The sequence below is a fragment of the Chlorocebus sabaeus genome, chromosome 3 (assembly GCF_047675955.1).
Source record: "Chlorocebus sabaeus isolate Y175 chromosome 3, mChlSab1.0.hap1, whole genome shotgun sequence".
Classification (NCBI taxonomy): domain Eukaryota; kingdom Metazoa; phylum Chordata; class Mammalia; order Primates; family Cercopithecidae; genus Chlorocebus; species Chlorocebus sabaeus.
The window spans coordinates 20,576,155-20,597,396 of record NC_132906.1 but is presented as its reverse complement, the minus strand read 5'-3'; the positions used below and the strand labels follow the sequence as shown (position 1 = coordinate 20,597,396).

At 37.3% G+C, this 21,242-nt stretch overlaps 1 protein-coding gene across 6 annotated transcripts in view; it reads right to left on the bottom strand.

Annotated features, from left to right (window-relative positions):
* The window catches only part of DGKH (diacylglycerol kinase eta), a 198,083-nt gene that overhangs the window by 19,438 nt on the left and 157,403 nt on the right, over window positions 1-21,242 (bottom strand). For 3 of the 6 annotated variants that reach the window (XM_007960238.3, XM_007960239.3, XM_007960247.3), the window contains 9 exons: window positions 19,157-19,264; window positions 16,420-16,533; window positions 16,027-16,161; window positions 14,702-14,865; window positions 10,846-10,951; window positions 9,802-9,894; window positions 6,141-6,260; window positions 5,692-5,800; window positions 4,097-4,227 (listed from right to left, as the gene is read on the bottom strand). In XM_007960238.3, the coding sequence (XP_007958429.3) occupies window positions 4,097-4,227; window positions 5,692-5,800; window positions 6,141-6,260; window positions 9,802-9,894; window positions 10,846-10,951; window positions 14,702-14,865; window positions 16,027-16,161; window positions 16,420-16,533; window positions 19,157-19,264 (1,080 nt within the window). Of the gene's footprint in view, window positions 1-4,096; window positions 4,228-5,691; window positions 5,801-6,140; window positions 6,261-9,801; window positions 9,895-10,831; window positions 10,952-14,701; window positions 14,866-16,026; window positions 16,162-16,419; window positions 16,534-19,156; window positions 19,265-21,242 lie in introns of those variants that run through there. The other 3 variants (XM_073013763.1, XM_007960243.3, XM_007960248.3) reach the window with 3 other exon arrangements.

Here is a 21,242-nt window from a genome sequence, read left to right as displayed (position 1 = left end):
GCCTTGGCCTCCCAAAGTGCTGGGATTACAAAGATGAGTCACCATGCCTGGCCAGTTTTTATCATATGAGTAGCTTTCTCTTTCCTTGGATAAACAGTCCAAATTTTGACAAAGCATGCTTTGTAGATATTCAGTTATCCTTCCAGCCATACATACACAACTTTCCAAATAGAAAAAACAAAAAACCCTCACCATATGTTTACCATTCTCTTTGGTGTCTCTTCTTTCTCCTACTGTGTTCTAGCAGAGAAAATGATGCAATCAGTTTGTTTCCTTATCTGCTAAAGCACATTGGAAATACCTTCCTGGCTGGGCATGGTGGCTCACACTGGGAATCCCAGCATTTTGGGAAGCCAAGGCAGGCTGATCGCTTGAGGCCAGGAGTTCAAGACCAGCCTGGACAACATAGCAAGACCCTGTCTCTACAAAAAATAAAAGAAATTAGTTGGGTGTGGTGGCATGCACCTGTAGTCCTAGCTATTCAGGAGGTTGAGGTGGGAGGATCACCTGAGCCCAGGAGGCTGAGGCTGCAGTGAGCCATGATTGCATTACTGCACTTCATCCTGGGTGACAGAATGAGTCTCTCTCTCTCTCTCTCTCTAAATATATATATATATATTTTTTCCTTTTCCCAACTTTAGACTGTCATGTCGCTACGTCTAGTTGTTTTGGTGATATGGGAGTAACACTTGAGCTAATCTCTGAGCAGGAGTTAACCAGGTGAAGGGTAGGGGAAGAAGCACAGCAAAAGAGAGTACATCCCTAAGGTGAGAAAAAGTGTAGTATTTTTAAGCAATTGAAATAAGGCCCAGGGAGGAGCCAGAGACTTCACAGGAGGTCAAATACATAGGCATGACCTTGGAGGCCTGCAAAAAGATGTGGGTTTTTATTTCCTAGAAATGGGCAGCTACTGAAAAGTTTTAAGCAGAAAAGTGTACACCTGACTGATGATGCTAAAATAACACTCTGTTTGCAATGTGGATAATGGACTGCAAAGACAAAGAGCGGCAGTGGAAAGACCAGTTAGGAAGCTATTGACCCTACACAAGCAAAACTGGACAGTAGCATGGAGCAGGATTGTGGACAGGAGATAAAGAGAAGTGAATGGAGATTAGAATCAATACGACTTGGTGATGGGCTTGATGGGTTAGGGGAGACTGACAAAAAAGAGGAAGGTGCTAAGTATGACCCTCATTTCTCTGCCTAGACTACCTGAAGGGCCAGAGGTCTGATTTATAAAATGCAGAGCACTGGAGAAGGGGCAGAACAGGAGTGCAATAGGAGCTCAAGAGTTGCTTTTGGACATGTTAAGACTGAAAATCTCTAACTTAAAGTTTCCATCAATGGATGACTGCATAAAGATAATGTGGCACATATACACACTGGAATATTATTCAGCCATAGAAAAGAATTTTTTAAAAAAGAATGAAAACATGTCTTCTGCAGCAACTTGGATGGAACTTGAGGTCATTATCTTAAATGAAACAAGACGACACGGGAAGACAAACATTGCATGTTCTCACTCATTAGTGGGTGTTAAACAGGTATATACATGGACCTAGTGGAATGATAGACAATGGAGACTTGGAGGGGTAAGGGAGTAGGAGGGAGTGGATAAGAAATTGCTTATTGGGTACAATATATGTTATTCAGGCAATGGATTCCCTAAAAGCCCTGACTTAACCACTATGAAGGTAATAAAATTGCACTTGTATCTATATGTATATATTCATTTTTGGAGACAGAGTCTTGCTCTGTCGCCCAGACTGGAGTGCAGTGGCATGATCTCATTTCACTGCAACCTCTGCCTTCTGGGTTCAAGCGAGTCTCCTGCCTCAGCCTCCTGAGTAGCTGAGACTACAGGAGCGTGCCACCATACTTGGCTAGTTTTTTTGTAGTTTTAGTAGAGATGGGGTTTCGTTGTGTTAGCCAGGATGATCTCGATCTCCTGACCTCATGATCCACCCGCCTCAGCCTCCCAAAGTGCTGGGATTACAGGTGTGAGCCACCGTGCCCAGCTGTACCCACATATTTTTGTATAAATAGAAATAAATTAATTTTTAAAAAGCAAAAATAGAGATTGATATCCCTGTATAATACCTGAGTACCAAGCAGCCGGTTGGTGCTGTAATCCAAAAGTTCACAAATCAGGTCAGGCAGGGCTGAGAGAGAACCTGTGTGCCACTGACATATTCACAAGTAGTACCGGAAGTACCTAAGGAGTGAGTGATCCCTCACCAGCATTTAGAGGCTTCGGTCCGAAGGACTTGGTGCTGCTGACAGCTACAACCGCAGAGAACAAGCGGAGCTCTTCTCTAGCTTTATGGTTTTGTGCTATAGAAGACTCTTTCTGTGAAATGCTCCTTTTCTCATCCACCCCCCGACATCTTGTTTCAGACCCAATATAGTTTTTAAAATCCATGTCAATACAAATTTCTAAAAGTTTTAAGAGAGAGAATGTAATTTGCATTAAACATAAAAACAAAACAGAACAAAAAAGTCCCATGAAAAGCAAAAGAATGTTTTCTAACATAATTCTTAACCATCTCCTTTCTATTCTTTTCTAACTTTGCCTTAGTGTATGTTCTTCCATTCTACACATTCATTCTGCTTCAATCATTGTGTGTCTACCTGTATGTTTCTATAGATCTGTATGTATATATATAACATGTATGCATATATGCATTTATGTATGTATATTTTTTATACATACACACAGTCTTTTCCTTGAATGTGTGCTTATTCACAGCAAATGCGATGCATGCTTCTAGAGGGCAGGTATCATGCAGAGAAGCTAGCATAATATATTAAACAGTCATTAATAAATATTGTTATCTGCCAAGGATATCAGAAGTTACACAAACATGTTGGCTATCTTGATCCCCCCTACATTTACTTTTTTGTGGACTCATTTCAAGCTTGGAAACCAACTTTTGCTTTATGAACTCTAATACTACGTATTTTGCTATGTTCCAGATTTAGGACTCTCAATTAAGGTAATTCATTAATTACTTTATTTTATTATGGCTAAAGTTGTTTAGATATAAGTGGTGCTCACCTTTTGATGTGCTAAAACTCTTTGTGAATCTGTTTAATAAAGATGTTTATACTACCTATTATCTGTTCAAAGATTTTTGCTAATATATTTGTAGATAAAGGTGCAACAGTTCATTAATTTGTTAGGAATTCTCTGTATTATGATAAAATTTAATGCATTTTAGAACTTGGTCTAGAGGAAAGGAATCACTCCAACAAATGTTACTACTTATTGGAAATTTAAAATGGCAGTATGTGGTAAGAAAATACAACATGACAAAATCCTACTCCTAAACCTTGGCCAGAGAGGCTACTTCAGCTGTTTCCACCACTACTGAGACTTCACCCAAAGAATAAAAGGGAAATGCTACAGATGGTGAAGGAATAATTTTCTCTCTCGTCATAAATAACCAATAGGCTCTGAGCTGTTTTCTAGCAAAAGCTAGGCAAAATTTTTACCTCATTTACTAAAGAAAAAAAAATTCATTTTGAGAATAATAGAATTTTAGCAATATGTCATAGAAAGGAAATTTGAATTTCTCAATCTGGTTATTCATGTGACCTAAAAAAGGCTGATTTAAAAACAACAAATTGTAAGACTCTAAGTAGCCATTGCTGTAAGTCTCTCTTCTCATTCCATATATTAGAAAGGCTTTGTTATTGGTATTTTGAATTAAGTTTTAGTTGTTAACTATATATTAGATTTTAGTCATTTTCAGCCAAATTATCACCTTCCATGCTGATGCAATAAAATGAGCTGACGGAAACATGATCCATTTGGAAATATTAGCACAGGAACAGTCATATGACTGGATGCAGAGAAAAATTACTAAGTTCATGCTAAGCTTTAGCTATAAAAGAGTGATTCTGCCAGGAAAATACTGCTGACATGCTTGTTAAAAAGCATACAAGAAACTCAGACCACAGAACAGTGAATGTAAGATTACTACACATTTGCATAACATAAGCGAAGCTAAAAGCACGTATCAGAAGAGGCACAGGAGAAAGGATTCCATTTTGCAATAAAATTTTCAAGAACAGAAGAGCACAAAAGAAATACCTTAAGATCTCGCCTTTCCAGATGCAAAAGTTCAGCCCCTCTGATGTCATGACGGATGAAGATATCTTTGTACTCTCCCAAATTGAGCAGATCCAGCCAAGCAGCAACTTCCTCTGTGCCCCATTTCTGAACTACCAAAGTTAAGAGCAAAACCCCCTTAATTTCTACATGCTCAATGCATTACAAAGCAAGGGTTGGCCAAAGAAGATGCAAAACAGAGTGCAGCGGCAGTGCTAGCAAAAGAAAGGTTAAAGGTGTTGTTTCAACAAAACTGTAGTTCCACTTTTTCCCATGCAAGTTATACACTATCAACACAACGATCCGACTATACAAAACCATCTGCTGCCGTGCACCCATGCTTAACTTTAGTTCGGTTTCCTCATTAAAGCCACCCAGCCTATACAATATGCATACAAAATGTATTTCACATCATTAGGATCAATGGTGCAAGCTCTAAATAAGCTCTGATGATTTCCTTCAGACTGTATGAAAATGGCTATAGACTGAAATGAGCTACAAATGCTAATTACAATTTAAAATCTAATACGGAGTATTCAATTTTACACAAACTTTTCTGCTTAAGGTCTTGCTGATTTCAAGTGTAGTCTTGATTGATTCTCCTACTACTGATAATAATGGCAATCAATGTGCTGTTAAATCCCAATTTAATGTCATTTAAAAATTCCATAGCACTGCTCTCTGAGATTAGTTGGATTACGTTATTTTTTGGTGTGTATCATTTGCTTATACATTTTATTCAACACTGATTAGCTTAATAAAAGCCTACTTATTTGCTGTATTTGGTTTTTAAATGGCTTTCAATAGCTGCTTTATGAGTATCAAAAATAAGGCTTTACATCACTTTTTAAAAGAGATAGTGCACTCAGAGGAATTTATAAACTTATTTGGTTATGAAAGGCAGCTACCATTGTACAAACAGAATTTGAAGGTGCTTTAGTACTAGCATACCTGTACATTTAAACTCTAAGGAAAAGTGAAAAAGGAACAAGAGAAATAGCAGCAAAGAGGGGGCTTAATCTCTGCTTGAGAATGCAAGTATCACAGCATACTGTCATTGTTGAGGGGTTGAAACAGTATCCTCAAAACAGGAGAAAGGGAATATATAACTTCAGGTGGAAAATATATTCGGCAGGTTAAGTGAGTAAATGAAAGTTTCTATGTTCCATTTATCAAAGTAATCTAAAAACTGTACTTAAAAGAAGAAAAATTATACACTGATGCTTTGAATTGCTGTTGAGAAAGAACCATTTGAACAGAAATGCTGACATCCACTAAACAAAGTAGAAGCAAATTAGGAACCACTTCATTTTTTTGTGCTTCCTTACTAGAGATTCCCAGTGATATTCAGATGCGTTTTAGGTATGAGAGGATTCTTTTATGGCAAAATTCATAAAGCATGAAATTCCCCATTTTAACCATTTTAAAGCGTAGAATTCACTGACAGTATGTTCATCATATTGCGCAAGGCTCAACCACCGTCTAGCTCCAGAACATTTTCATGACCTCCATGATGTCACTTTAGTCAGTTCTTTTTTCATAATGTTATATTTCCCCTTCCCATATGGACCACCTACCAGGCTGTGAACTTGTCTTCTGCTTCTGAACCTTTTCCTTTTTAAACTTTGGCACTATTCGAAATACGGTGCTTCTGTTGTTTCTTTTGGTGCAATCCATAGGAGGTTCCTGTTCAAATCGAGCAAGAAAATAATTTTTTCGGGATATGAAAAGGAGAAAAACCTACTCTGATAATAGGGATAACACAGGAATAAGTTATAAACACTAAACATTATAGAACAGTGATAACTTCTTCAAAAAAAGTTCATAATGTACTACTGAAAATGTCCCAATTCCCCTAAAATGCCTTTGTTCACATAAATGCCTTTTCTCATTTGTTCAAGAACAGAACATTTGAAAACAGTATTCAAAATTCATTTTTCCCTAAATATCTCTTTTTCAAAGATGAGTTCAAATTCTCTAGTGATATGGTCTACATTTCTAGAGAAACAGGCTGAATTTTACATACCTCATCCTCATTTGGGTGTAAGATATAATAAAGCCAAGGAATCTCTGTCAATTTCTGTAATTCCACCTCCACAGAGTGTAAGGCATTGGATACCCGCTCTTCATGTGGTGATTCCAGCTGCTATTTACCAGAAACAAAACAAGCTGCTATTTACCAAAACAAAACAAGACTCGGTGGCCAGTCTCAAGTAGAATAAATCATTGTACTTTGACAGTGAACGGCCTCACTCCTTATTAAGCTAGTATTTTTTAAATTAAGGAATATTAAGGATAAATTCTTTTATATTGACTTCATTTTTAAAAATCTGAATAGATTTACTCTAATCATTACTTCTCAAAGATCATATGAGTAGCTAGTGTAACTTTAATAACTTCATAGAAGAAGTATTCTTTGGGTGTTTTTTTCTGTGTAAATGTCTTCTTTCCTATCTCCCTCCATGCTTTCCAAGCATTTATCTACCAATTCTTCCTGGTGGCATAAGTGTGCAGTCTTACTATTCTACTTATTTGTGCCAAAAATCTTTCTGATTTAAATAGGTCACCAGGCTGGGCATGATGGCTCACGCCCATAATCCCAGCATTGGGAGGCCGATGTGGGTGGATCATTTGAGGTCAGGAGTTCGAAACCAACCTGGCCAACATGGTGGACCCCTGTCTCTACTAAAAATACAAAAATTAGCTGGGCATGGTGTTGGGTGCCTGTAATCCCAGCTCCTTAGGAGGCTGAGGCAGGAGAATTGTTTGAGCCTGGGAAGTGATGATTGCAGTGCGCAGAAATAGCACCACTGCACTCCAGCCTGGGTGACAGAGCCAGAGACTCTGACTCAAAAAAAAAAAAAAAAAAAAAAGTCACCACAGGAACACATAATACTTTTTAAACTAGTTAAAAACTTGTCATATAAAAGAACTGCAGAAAAATCTCCTTGAAAATTTAAAGAATAAGCTTAAGGGAAAAAAAACCATGAATCTTAGAAAAATTTGTGATGAAAAATTGTTGTAAAAATTGGGGCAAAGCAAAAAGCTCAATGGCTTATAATCTGAAACTGGGTTTGGATATTTTAAGGAGAATTTAACTGCTCACCTATTATCTGCATTATTGAAAGTAGGTATTAAAATGCACTTACAAGTTCAATAAATGAATAAAGATTAAATAAACATTCCTCTGCACAGAACTGGAAGGCAGTAGATTGGATTCTACTCCTGGCCTTGTAATTAACTATGTAACCAAAAGAAGGTTAACTGACTTCAGAAGACTTTGTTTCTTCCTCTGGAAATAGTACAAGGTAATGATGATGATCATTATTATTTGAGACACAGTCTTGTACGGTTGGCCAGGTTGGAAGTGCAATGGCGCAATCTCAGCTCACTGTAACCTTGGCCTTCTGGGTTCAAGCAATTCTCGTGCCTCAGCCACCAAAGTAGCTGGGATTACAGGCACAAACCACCAGGCCCGGCTAATTTTTGTATTTTTAGTAGAGATGGGGTCACCATGTTGGCCAGGCTGGTCTCAAACTCCTGGCCTACAATGAGTCGCCTGCCTCAGTCTCCCAAAGTGCCGGAAATAACAGGCATGAGCCACGGAGCCTGGCCGACTAGATTATTTTTGAGGTCTCTGCTAGCTAACCAATATATTTATAAATTACTGTAAAATTATAGAGTTCTTATAAATACGATTATAGAATTTTAGAACTAAAAGTTCAGAGATAATTATTACTGTTATGATGAACTGTTTTGTGTGTTTGTTTCCCCTTGTTATTCACGGTATCTACCACTTCTAGTAGTGATTAAAAATATGGAGATTCTTGGCTGGGCGTGGTGGTTCATGCCTGTAATCCCAGCACTCTGGGAGGCTGAGACAGGTGGATCACTTGAAGACAGGAGTTTGAGACCAGCCTGGCCAACATGGTGAAATTCTGTCTCCATTGAAAAGAAAAAAAAAAAAAAAGCCAGGCGTGGTAGTGCACGACTATAGTCCCAGCTAATTGGCAGCTGAGGCAGGAGAATCACTTGGAACCAGAGAGGCTGAGGTTGCAGTGAGCCGAGATTACGCCACTGCGACAGAGTGCATCCCTGTCTCAAAAAAAAAGGAGATTCTCTACCCTGTTGTGTTTAAAATTTATTAATTGTCTTTTACTCTAAGAATATGTCTTATAAAACTTATAAAATGGTTATTACAGATTCGTTCTGGCACTAAAATATAGAGTAAACCTTAGTTGCTCTCAAATACAATCAACTCCTTATTGTGATATCACTATTGTCAAAGGTTTTGGTAAAATTCACCAGTGCACATTTTAAACCAAAATTCATATTTAACAATGAGAGAAAATTAAAAGTGGAGAAGGAAAGTCAGTCCATATTAACATAAATAATAAATATTAGCAAGGTAGCACTCAGCAGGTACTTTTCATGTAGAGAAAATAAGTACAGAATAAGTTATGCTTTTAGTTGTAAGAATTGATCTTCACAGGTCACTGGATTTCCTCTAGGACTAGCAGAAGATTCTGGTTAAAAACAGTAGTGCCAAAAAAAGCCAAGAAGGGATCCCATTGGTTTTATCAAAAGAGATAACCAATGTTTCTTCGTAAAAGGTTTTCTTCATGGCCATAGTAGAGCCAGCCACCTCTTGTCCCAAGGAAGCTGTGTTTCAGTTTCCTTTGGAGGTAGGTAAAAGCGATGGCCTTCATGCAGTCTTTCAGCTTCTCTTCTAAGAGCACAGGATGACCCAAAGGTGGCACTTTTCTGGACCATAGGCGAAAACAGAAACCCTAAGCTCGGGCACTTAATTGCAAGGCTGTGGGACGCACCTCCCATTCATTCACCCACTGTGCCAGATACTGTGACTCTTAGTACCACTTTTATTTAGGTGTAGATTTGCCCAACCAAGAGAGAAAATTACTGTCAAAAGAAATATTTTAAGATCATCAACTACCAATTAAACAGAATTGTAAAAAGGAATAAAAAACAGCAAATGAATTAGGCCTTCCACACAGTGGTAACAGCATGTGGGAATGAGCCACAATCGAACTCTAGGTGGCGGCAAGAGCCAAGATGCTAGAATACTTGAAAGTGGTGAGGTATTTGTAAAGAAAGGCTAACTAGCAGGACATCCACAGGCTTCCAGCATTTATGCTTGAGATCCGTGGACTGTGGTGAGATTCAGATTTGGCCTAAACTTGATTTCCAGGACCAATCTGGATTAAACAAGGCAGAGTTTTTGAAATTTAGTTCTTGAAACACTGTGTCTAGAAAATGTTCTCTTTTAAGCAAACTTGGAGGACCATACCAATCCCATTCAAATGTTAATTCAGGGAACAAACTCTATGAGTTCCTCTACTTGTGTGCAATAGTAAGTACCTGAGGAATGTCTACGACACTTTATAAAGCTCACGTCTCTCGAAGCTGAATGGGACAGAGCAGGGCTGCCTAAAAACAGGATGGCATATATGAGGGGAAATCTCCACTCCTGTTAGCCTGAATCATGACTCCTAACTTCAGCCACATAATTTTCTTGAAGACAGAAGCCAGGTGAAGAGGCATCTCTCAGGATGGAAGCCAGAAGGCTGCTTCTGCCTTAGAATCTGCCGAATGCCTGTTCCCCAATGAAGGTAAGACCCAGACATTTAATTCATCACTCTTACGTTATCAACCATTCTTCTCCTTACCAAAGGAACCCTGCCAACTAGCAAAGATTCCGTTTCATTATACAGCGCCTTCACATTGATGGCTATTTCAGTGGCAGTGTCTCTTGTAAGACTCTAGAAAAGAAGAATATCAAAGACATGTGATCTGTATTAAAATAGGATTTCATTACCAGTAAATACTTTAAATTTTATTCTTATGATTTAAATTCACAACACACATTTTTTAATCTATCAAAATTCTATAATTGCAAAATTTCATACATTTGTTAGTATGACTATCTCATTATTATTATATTATAGAACCAAAAGAATGCACCAACTACAGTGAGTACACTCAGGATCACACCTCCTACCTAATGAATATATGTATGCTAGTACCAGCATATACATATTTCCATTAAAAAGTTCAGTCAAATAAAACTTTTCCTCTCAGTAGCACTAACCATATTGCTTTTTAGACTATAATCTTGAGAACAAGTACTTAGTTGTATATTAAGTAACTTCAATCAAATAATAATAAAAAAGCTATCAGTTTTCTCTACACTATAGCATTGTACCATGTATCACATTTTAATAGTTATATTCTATCAATTCTATTATTAACTTCTACATTAAAAATTTTACAGAAGTATCAATTTCCAGTTTAGCAAAACAAAATGAAGTAGCAATAATTTCAGTGCACAACTTCGGAAATGAATGAACATCTCTAAGAAATGCACACTGATGATATCTAGGCTTGCCCTTTAACAAGGCAGAGGGCAGAAGGTAAGGTAAAAGGAGTAAGAAAGGATGATAAAAGTTAAAAAAAGAGTGAAGGCAGATGAAAGGTGACAAGTGATTGAAAGTGGAAACATAAAAAATGAGAGAATTTAAGAGCAACAATGAAAAAAATAACAGGAAAAGGAAAATAAAGAAACAGTTGGCCACAATTTTACTGCAAGTTTGTAGAGACTCATATAGACAACATAACTTTCTTTCACAGGGCAGGGCATATTTTACGAATTAAAATACATGTGTAACACCCAAAAGAATCTGTGGAATGAGAATTTACCATTAGATCCTCACCTCCGGGCACCTTGGGTTGGCTTTATTCAGGGCATGTGAGCAGGCATTCACAGCATGGGCCAGTTCTTGCTCCAAAAGACAGTGAATTGTGGCTGCGTCACAGATCCTAAAAGCAAAAATGAAACAAATGAATAAAAAACTTTTCTGAGTATTGCTCAATTTTTTTTTGAAGTAAAGAAGTGTTAGGATAAAACAAGTAAAAAATATATGAAGATCAGTAAGGAAGAACATTTTTAATGGCTGCTCAATTATGAATGACACAGGTAGATCTACAAATCCAGACCCCACTGCAACAAAAAATATGAAATAAAAAAATCTTTGTATAAAACGTTAGGCTTAAAATCAGAGGGAGACACATTGAAGTGCTATTTTGAAGAATGAAATACAGCAATACTTCATTCTGCAGTATCTTTGGAAAGTGAGAGAGATCACAGATATAAAGACTAGAAACTTCTCTTTCATTCATTGAAACTGCAAATGCAACAGATTAGAGAAGAGCATTACCGTATTTGTCACGGATACACAAAGTGATCACAAGCAGTATGTAAGTTAATATCCATAGCCTTTAAATGTAGCTATGATTTATTATCTCCATATTATTGATGACGACATTGAGGCTCAGAGAGACGTGGTATGTATACAGAGCTAGTCAGTTTTAGAGCAGGATCGGAATCTATGTCTATCTAACTCCAAGCCTGTTGTGCCATACTCCACCGGTATCTGAACCTCTAAGAATAGTCCTGAAAAGACCAAATTCTGGAAGGCACTAAGGCCAAGGACAAGAAAGGAGAAAAAGTTCCTCCAATTGCTAGAAAATTATGTAAGCCTTGCAGATGAGCAAGAAGGCAGGGCTGTTCAAATGTTTTTTTGCTTCTGACAGCTTCATAGAGAAATATTTTCTATCTGGAAAGGGTAGAACAAGAAAAGGGACTGAAGCCCTATATAACTGAACCAAGAGTAAAGAAAAATAATTTAATTCTTAAGGATTATACAATGGATATCTAAGGTACAAAGAGGCTTACAAATGTCACCTCAGCACTACTATCAGCAACCTTGAGAAATCATGAAGAATGGGCTATTTTTCAGAACAGAGATGGATAAAGGTTATTCCAAGTTTCAGAGAAAGGGAAAGACATAAATCAACTTCAGATCAACATTTCTAATTGCCTACTGAATCTCCTAGGTATTTTTAATGTAATTTAAATTCTAAAGTCCAACATGGAACCATCATTTTCATTCTAACACCTACTCCTCTTCCTGAACCCTATGACTCCATCAAAGGCACCCCACAATCATCCAACCACTCATTAGAACATTAAGGTCAGTCTGTCTCCTAATTCATGCCCAATTACCAAATTTAAATCCTAAACTGTCTTTAATCTTACTTGTCCTTTCTATCTCTACTGCTTTAGTCTATCATTTTTTATAGGGACAACTTCTACAGTATCCTCAGTGTTCACCTTGCCCCAGCTTTGCTGTCTTCCCAAAAAACCCCTCCACACTACTTCTAGAACAGCCCAATAAAGATCTGGCTCCTCCTCACCTCTTCATCTACATTCCACACACACTTGCATACACTGTGCCAACCTTTCAGTCACCCCAAACTCTCTGAGATTTCCTGAAAGTAGCATGCACTCACACTCCTCTGGGCGTCTTCCTAGGCTGGTTCCCATACTTAAATTGCTCCTTTTCTTACTCTTCCCTCAAGACTCGGTTGAAAGGTCACTTCTTCCAGGCAGCCCTCCTTCACTACCTCTGACCTCCTCTGGGTATCTAGGGAGTCCACTGTGTGCCTCATGTCAACACTTTGGCCACATTTCTCCCTCTTATTAATCTGTGAGCCAATTAAGTAGTGCTGTCAAATAATCATCTTGTATCCCCAGCCTAAAACAGTGCTTGGCCCACAGAAGAGGCTCAAAAATGGAATATGTTTGCATAGTCAATGAATAAATTCTGAAAATAGACACGTAAGCCTGATTTCATCTGCAAAATTTAAAAACAGATGGGGAGCCAAACTGTGTTGACCAGAAGCAAGCCTAGTCAACCTTTGCTTCCTTTTTACGATAAGATTATTTGGATGGTTCACAGGACGAGAACATGGAAGTGTATTTTGGTTTCCAAAAAACGCTGTAAATTAGAGGCCACAGAAGTTGTCTGTAGTATCTAAAAGAGATGTATTTACTCTAAAACTAACAACCCTATGGATAAGAAGCTAAGATGTACAATAATGCAGCTGTGTGGGTATAGCTGAGTAAATATTCATTTTCTCTTCCCTTTCTTCTGAGTTGCCCAGTATTTTGCAGTTATAAGACTTCATTCTAATTCTGATTGTTGATCTAGCAGTAGGGGATGTATGCCTTTTCTCTTCTGTCTCTAACATCTCGTACATTCTAGCTATCTAATAAATATTAGAAGAGTAGAGTAAGGAATGGGAGGGGAGCAGATGGCAAATAGTAGAGAGGAGGAAAGATGTGAGTTAGCCCCTGAAACCACTGAGCTTTGCTTTCCTTCTTTTCTTTTTCAACATTTTTATCAGTGACCAGATGAAGATGTGGGAAGAATCTAAAGTTACTGTGCACAGAGCACTCAATATGCCAGACATGATGTGTGATGTCATTTGGCTGTGTCCCCACCCAAATCTCATCTTGCATTGTAGCTCCCATAATCCCTACATGTCGTGGGAGAGACCAGTGGGAGGTAACTGAATAATGGGGGTGAGTTTCTTCTGTACTGTTCTCGTGATAGTGACTAAGTCTCACAAGATCTGATGGCTCTATAAAGGGCAGTTCCCTTGCACACACTCTCTTGCCTACTGCCATGTAAGACGTGCCTTTGCTCCTCCTTTGCCTGCTGCCATGATTATGAGGCCTCCCCAGACATGTGGAACTGTGAGTCTATTACACCTCTTTTTATTTTTTCTTTGTTTTGGAGACGGAGTCTCACTCTGTCATCCAGGCTGCAGTGCAGTGGCATGATCTTGGCTCACTGCAACTTCCACCACTCAGGTTCAAGTGATCCTTCTGCCTCAGCCTCCCAAGAAGCTGGGACTGCAGGTGCCTACCACCACAGCCAGCAAATTTTTGTATTTTTAGTAGAGACAGGGTTTCACCATGTTGGCTAGGCTGGTCTCGAACTTCTGACCTCAAGTGATCCACCTGCCTCAGCCTCCCAAAGTGTTGGGATTATAGGAGTGAGCCACTGTGCCTGGCTTTAAACCTGTTTTTCTTTATAAATTACCCAGTCTCAGGTATTTCTTCACAGACATATGAAAATGGACTAATACAATGTGCTTATAGCACTCACCCCTAGAGTCTCATTTAATCCTCACACACCCTCATGAAACAGCTCTTATTAACCCCATTTGGTAGATAAGACTCAAGTGAAGAGGAAGTAAGACACAGGCCTATGGTCCCTCCTCCCCTCTGAAGTTTTCCCTGGTCATAGTGATTTTTATTTGTTTAATACTCATAGGACTTGTGTTTTATCTCCTGTCTACTGAAATTAATTTATGTGTGGTCTCAAAATATCTCTAATATCTTGTCTGAAACTGCTTTTTGAAGTCTGTTTATTCTTTTTGCTCCTGACTCTCCCCTGGAACAGGATTAGTGTTTAGACTTCCCTCTCCATTCCATGAACATTTAATTAGTAATTAGAAGGCAACATGTCAGTGGGCAGTATAGTGTGAAGACTATATATAAAATGGAGAAACAAGCAATAATGGAAAGAGTGCTGTGCGAAGAAGAGTAATTGCATCTCTTTTTGATACCACTACTGAAACAGTGTGTTAAGATTAAAAAACCAAAAATTAGCTGAGACCAGAGTTCCCGCAGCCTGAAAAGCTAGCAGAGCCCCCTACCTAGTAATGAGCTCCTCTGCAGCCTGGGAGCACAGCTGCATCTGCGACACCTCTTCCGTTGCTAAGTCAATGGCGTGATGGATGTACAAATGGGTTCGGAGAACTGGTTTACCAGAATCACACTTCTGCTTATCTTCCCAAGATTTCAGAGTGCTCTCAAAGGCCTATTTAAAATCAATATTGTAATGAATTGTTAGTTTTGAACTCAGAGGTCCAAGTAAATACTTTAATAAAACTACAATTGCTTTTTCTCTGACTCCTCAAATAAATCACAAGTATAAAAAAGACATTTCAAAGTTTTCCAATGTACTGCAACACATGAAAAGTAGTGCAGTCAATGATCATGAATACATCATTTAAAAGCTAAAAAAGAGATTAGTTGGAGGCGGGATGATCACTTGAGGCCTGGAGTTGGAGACCAGCCTGGGCAACACAGTGAGACCTCATCTCTACAAAAAAGAATTTTTTAAAAAAAATTAGCTGGGCTGAGGTAGAAGGATTGCTTGAGCCCAGGAGTTTAAGGTTGTGGTGAGCTATGATCATACCACTGTACTTCAGCATGTGCAATGAAGCAGGACTGTTTCAAAATAAAAGCAAAAAAAACAAACACACACAAAAAAGATTTAATGCTTCAATCTTTACTATTGCTTCAATTTATTCTTTAATCTTTACTATTTTATATATACTAGATGGGGCAAATATTAGCAGTCTTCTTTGATAAAGATTGATCTTAATTAAAAACACACATTCTGCGAAAAAGAAAATAATAGAGACAGTAAAAAAAAAAAAAAAAAAAAAAAAAAAATCGATGATTGCCCGGAGTAAGGGTGAGGGAGGGAGGGATGAATAGGTAGACCACAAGGAATTTTTAGGGCAGTGAAATAATTTTGTACGATACTGCAATGGTGAATACAAGTGATTATATCTTTGTCCAAACCCACAGATGTACAACTCAAAGAGTAATGGAAACTATGGACTTTAGTTAATAATAACCAATCAGTATTGACTCAGCAGTTGTAACAGATGTGCCACACTAATGCAAGATGTTAATAGGGGAATTTACATGTGTAGGGAAGAAGGCGGAGGAGGAAGTATATAGGAACATAATTTGAATTCTCTTTACTTTCTGCCCAATTTTTCTGTAAATCTAAAATGGCTCTAAAAAATAAACTCCTACTTAAATAAATATTTGTTCATATTTCAAACCACCAAGACCTAAATGTCAGATTTAACAATTTAAATGTTTTAATTTTCTATTTTTTTGTAACAATCTCAGAGTCTTTAAAAACCTGACAATATTCTAGAAGAATGTTTTTGTTACATACTCTGTCCCTTGTTAGCATTTGTGCTCTGTTTTTGTGCACAATTTTGATAATCCCTGGAGGCTGAACCCATGCTTCACCATCCACTTGCACTGGGACTCCTTCGTCACCAAATATAGTGATTTTTACTGTACGGCACTGAAATAAAACAAATTATTTTACAGTACGAATCATTTGGAGAAAATGACACTAAATCTATATGCAGGCTTGAGTATTAGACTATTCTATAGAATAGAATATTATGCTTTATCACTTATAAATGACATGGTAAAAACTGATAGGACAACGAAGTCTGAATATTATAGATGAATATCCAGCGTAGGAGTCATTTAGAATAGATTCCCTCAACCCTCCTTAGCCCAAGAAGTGCAGTCAGGTTTGATGAGAGAAACCAACCTGGGCTATTCGATGATGCTGCAGTTTAATGACCCTTGAAACTGCCATTTGCATGCTATCAAATATTGCTACAACTTCCAGGATCTTGTCATCAAATGACGGTGCAGCAAATATCTGAAAGGAAAAACTACATTGCACTTCTACTGAATGTTTAGGGGAAGAGCACATCAAGCAATGTAAACTGCTATAATATATATATATATATAAATTTTAATATATTTAATAATATATTTAAGTAAATATTATTAGGAAATAATCCAATAAAAAAATCCCTGAAGATGACTTACAATAAACATAACTTTAAAAAGAGTTTTCAAACATACATGGATATACTACTCATACCTCTCATTAAGCTACTCTTTGGACCAGTTAACTAATATATTTCTAAATGATTCATCTTGGAATAAAACATGTTAAATACATGTTCATACATAATTCAAATGTGTTAATAAGATGATACATGTAGGTTTTGGAAATCTAAAAAAAAACTAGACAGGTGATACAGTTTCCTAGAAAGGTGATATAGTTTCATAAGGTTAATGAAGATGCAAATTATGATCCAGTTCACTTGATATGTTCTAAGGGAAATCTTGCAAGGTTTTACAAGCAATATACATATGTGCTTTATATTTTAATACAAAACTTTTCAGGGAACTTGAGAGTATGCAAATAGAAACCTCAGAGGATAAAAATTATGCAGACTTATTTTGTCTTTACATTAGATGCATTTTCACAAAATTAATTTACTCTAAAATTTTATATGTAGGCTGTATTACCTAATCATTTTTACTCTCTCTTTTACCATATCATAAATAATATGCATCTGAAACCATTTTCAGTATAAAGTAGTAAGCTAATTCTTTCACTGAAAATATCAGGACACAAAGTTGCTAACATTGATGATTTCTTGTAATTTTTTTATTATACTGCCTGAATTTAAACCCTGTCTCTGCTAGTACTAACTGGAAACTTTGCCTTAGATTCTTCAGTGGTAAAAATCAAATAAGCAATGTGGATATTAAATAATGAATGTGAAGCTCTTAGAACATTGTCAGACTACCTAGTAGGTGTTCAAGGAATGTTGGCTTTATTTATCTTAATCTCACTGATTTCTCCCCTTCAAAATACTTAATAGTGACAAGCAGACAAAAGATGTTCTTATACTCAAATAGGACTGGAATATATTTATGTTATGAAAATTACAAATACTTTTCAATTGATCTTATACTTTAATCCCTACCTGTCCATTTAAGATCTTTGAGAAAAATCGATCAGTAGGAACCATTATATCGTTATATCATAAACTGAAAATCAATGGATGTGACTCTTCAAATAAAGACTGTGATCACACTTCTCATTTTTACTGATATATACATACTTTGATAATTGTGGCCTCTCTTTCATTCTTTTCACAACAATTACATTTGTAAGGTTGTGTTTTCTTCTTTTTTAATATAGAAAAGTATGAAAAGAAAAACAAAAATAGCCCTAAACCCGATCGGCCAAATGAGCCCTCTTGATATTTCCGAAAATAAAAAAATATATACACACGCAAGTTTAGAAAGTTAAAAGTACTGAGGCTGGATGCAGTGGCTCATCTCTGTAATCCTAGCACTTTGGGAGGCCGAGGTGGGTGGATCACCTGAGGTCAGGAGTTCGAGACCACCCTGGCCAACACAGTGAAATTAAATGCAAAAATTAGCCAGGCGTAGTGGTGCATGCCTGTAGTCCCAGCTACCCAGGAGGCTGAGGCAGGGGAACTGCTTCAACCTGGGAGGTAGAGGTTGCAGTGAGCCGAGATTATGCCACTGCACTCCAGCCTGAGTGACAGAGTGAGACTACGTCTCAAAAAAAAGAAAGAAAGAAAGAAAGAAAGAAAGAAAGAAAGAAAGAAAGAAAGAAAGAAAGAAAGAAAGAAAGAAAATTAAAAGTACCAAAAGGTATAGTTGTAGACAGAATAATGTCCCCTCTCTGCCCCCTATAATGTCCATGTCCTAATCCCCCAAACCCGTGAATTGTTACCTTATATAGCAAAAGGAACTTTGCAGCTGGGATTAAATAAACAGCCTTGAGATGGGGATGATCCTGGGTGATCTAGGCGGGCCCAATGTAATCACAGTGGTCATTAAAAGTGGAAGAAGGAGCAGCAGAGAGATGCCATGTGAGAAGGATTCAACCTGCCTTTGCTGGCTTTGAAGATGGAGGGGAATGTGGGCAGCCTCTAGATGTTCCAAAGACAGGGAAATAGAGTCTCCCCTAGAGCCTCCGGAAGGCAACAGCCCAGCTGACACCTTGATTTTAGCCCAGTAAGACTGTGCCAGTCTCCCATCATATACAACTGTAAGATGATAAATGTGTGTGAGGTGGCTAAATTTGTGTTAACTTGTTACAGCAGCGATAGAAAACAGATGCAGGTATAAAATTAAAAAGTAAAATCTTCCCTTCCTTATTTCATAAATCTACTTTCCAAAAGCAGATCCTTTAATGTTCTTCCAGAAAACTGTGACATCCATCCCAAGATACGATATCTGTATCTTCAACATGAGAAAAGTTAGAGGACATCCACAAGAGACTGTTACAATAAAATCCTAAATAAATCTATTCCATGCCTCATTTTCCCAATGCAAAATACTTAACATGAAATTAAATTACTATTCAACAGCACATTTAAAAAAGCCAATTATTCCAGTGATATAATTATTTTTGAGGAAACCAACTATTTACTCCCATTACTTACATCATCCTCTTTAGTTCCACCCCAAAAGTTAGTGCCTCCAGCATAGCTGGGAATGTTCAACACAGCTATGCCTTGCAAGCTGGGAAGAGGAATATATTGCCCATCACACTGTAAGGTAAAAAAAAAAAAAAAAAAAAGTAGAGATTTGATATAAAGAGCAAAACCACCAGTTTGGAAGATGCTAAAACACTAAAGATGAAGGACAATGGAGCAGAGTGTGTTGGTAATGTCTGCTCTCTACACATTACCAAATCATTTATCTTATTTTTTAATTAAAAAAAATCTGAAGTATAAATAACTATAGCAGAAGTTATTACAAAAAACTGATTTTTAAAAAAATGTTTTACCTCTTTCCTCCAAAACCAGACAGTCCTTTTCTCGAGTCATTTTCAGGCCTCTTATGCACTTGCACCTGCATTGTGGTCCTCTATGTACTTATTTTAGGCATCTTTTTGAAAGCAGGCTGGGTAAGAGCAAGTTGATCCTAACCATCTCACTTAGCCCTTCTCACAGTCCCTCATACATTGCTGGGGCTCTACAACCACCTGGGGACTGGTGAAACTCAAAAGCTGAGTACTTCAAGTAGTCAGAACCAAAGTCAAGCAAAAATATATGCATCTCGGAAAGCTCCTTGCAGTCCTTACTTTCTCATTAATCACTTAAATGAAAAGTAAATTACTATGTAAATGGCAAAAAAGGATATGGCTGGTGAAGGGATGTGAATACATTTTTACTGAGTAGAAGCAGAACTGTTACCTTCTCTCATAAATGTTGTTTCTTAAATTAATTTCAATTAATGCTGTTTATTCTATTAACTCTTAAATAAAGCCTAGTTGGCTATTAAGGAGACAATCAGTTATGAAACTAATTTTTTAAACATTACTCAAGAAAATGATCATAATTATGTTACACATATTTTATGAGGATCATAATTATTATTTTAATTAACATTTAAACCAAACCACTTGACATTTTTCTAAGTGAACATTTAAATCCAGTGGAAATGTTTAAGCCTTCATTTTAAAAGAGAAGAGCTTGCAGATGTCACACTTACAATGGATGCTATATTTTCATTAAATAATTCTTATATTAAAAATAATTAACATAGCTTCTTAAAAATTACATTTTAATGCCCAGTAAAAATGATTTCCCAACAGAAAGAAATAAACTGTATTTCTGAGAGTGTGACAGAATAATTTGTTCTAGGGTAGAAACCAAGGTGAGGGGAAGAATTTCTGTAATGGGACATCTTATTGAAAAGAGCATGAAGTCCCACTGGTCTGGGATGGTTTGGGTTTAGGGAAGATTGAAGGAAAAGGTCTCAATGTCAAGAGTACCAATATTTTCTTTAATGTCTATTCAGTAGTGAGGTTCTGATTCCCCACGTAAACTGGTGAAAATCCAGGGCAGAGACCAGCAAACATCTGGAAATTGTTACAGCTGGTCCAAGATGACCTCGTAAGAGACTTCTCTGCTCTGTGAATCTGAGGACGGGGAAGAATAAGAGCTTAGTGGGGGCGTATAGGAGGTTCATCTCATCCCCAAGGACTGCAAAAAACGTTCACCATCAGAATCACACAGAAGCTTGTGTTTGCTAATTCAGCCAAAGTCAGTTCTCGGGAAGACCTCAGGGTTACTGGCTTATTGGAATGGTGTAATGGATGAAGGCCAGGATTGGCTGATTTACCTTCACGGGCATTTTTCACAATTCCTTTTTTTCTTTTTCATGAAAACACAGTGTTAACCATTAGCAGGTTTAGCTTTTCACATTCAAAGGTCCATGCACCCGTGGGTGTGTCTGGCACATAATTGGTGCTCAATGTATATTTGTTCAATGAATAAATATGAAATACTTAACAGAATAATAAACTTTTTCTCAACTCAATACATTAAACAGGTATCTTTATGTGCTTTAGAAAAAGCTGCTTTAAATCATGACTAACAAAGAAAATGGGGAAAAATACTATCTGTAAATATAAAAGAAATATTTTAAAAAGATTTTCCAAATGGATGCACTTTATTTGCAAACATGCTATGGAAAACAATGAACATTTTCAGAAGGAAGTCCCAAGTGTAGTGCTGAACT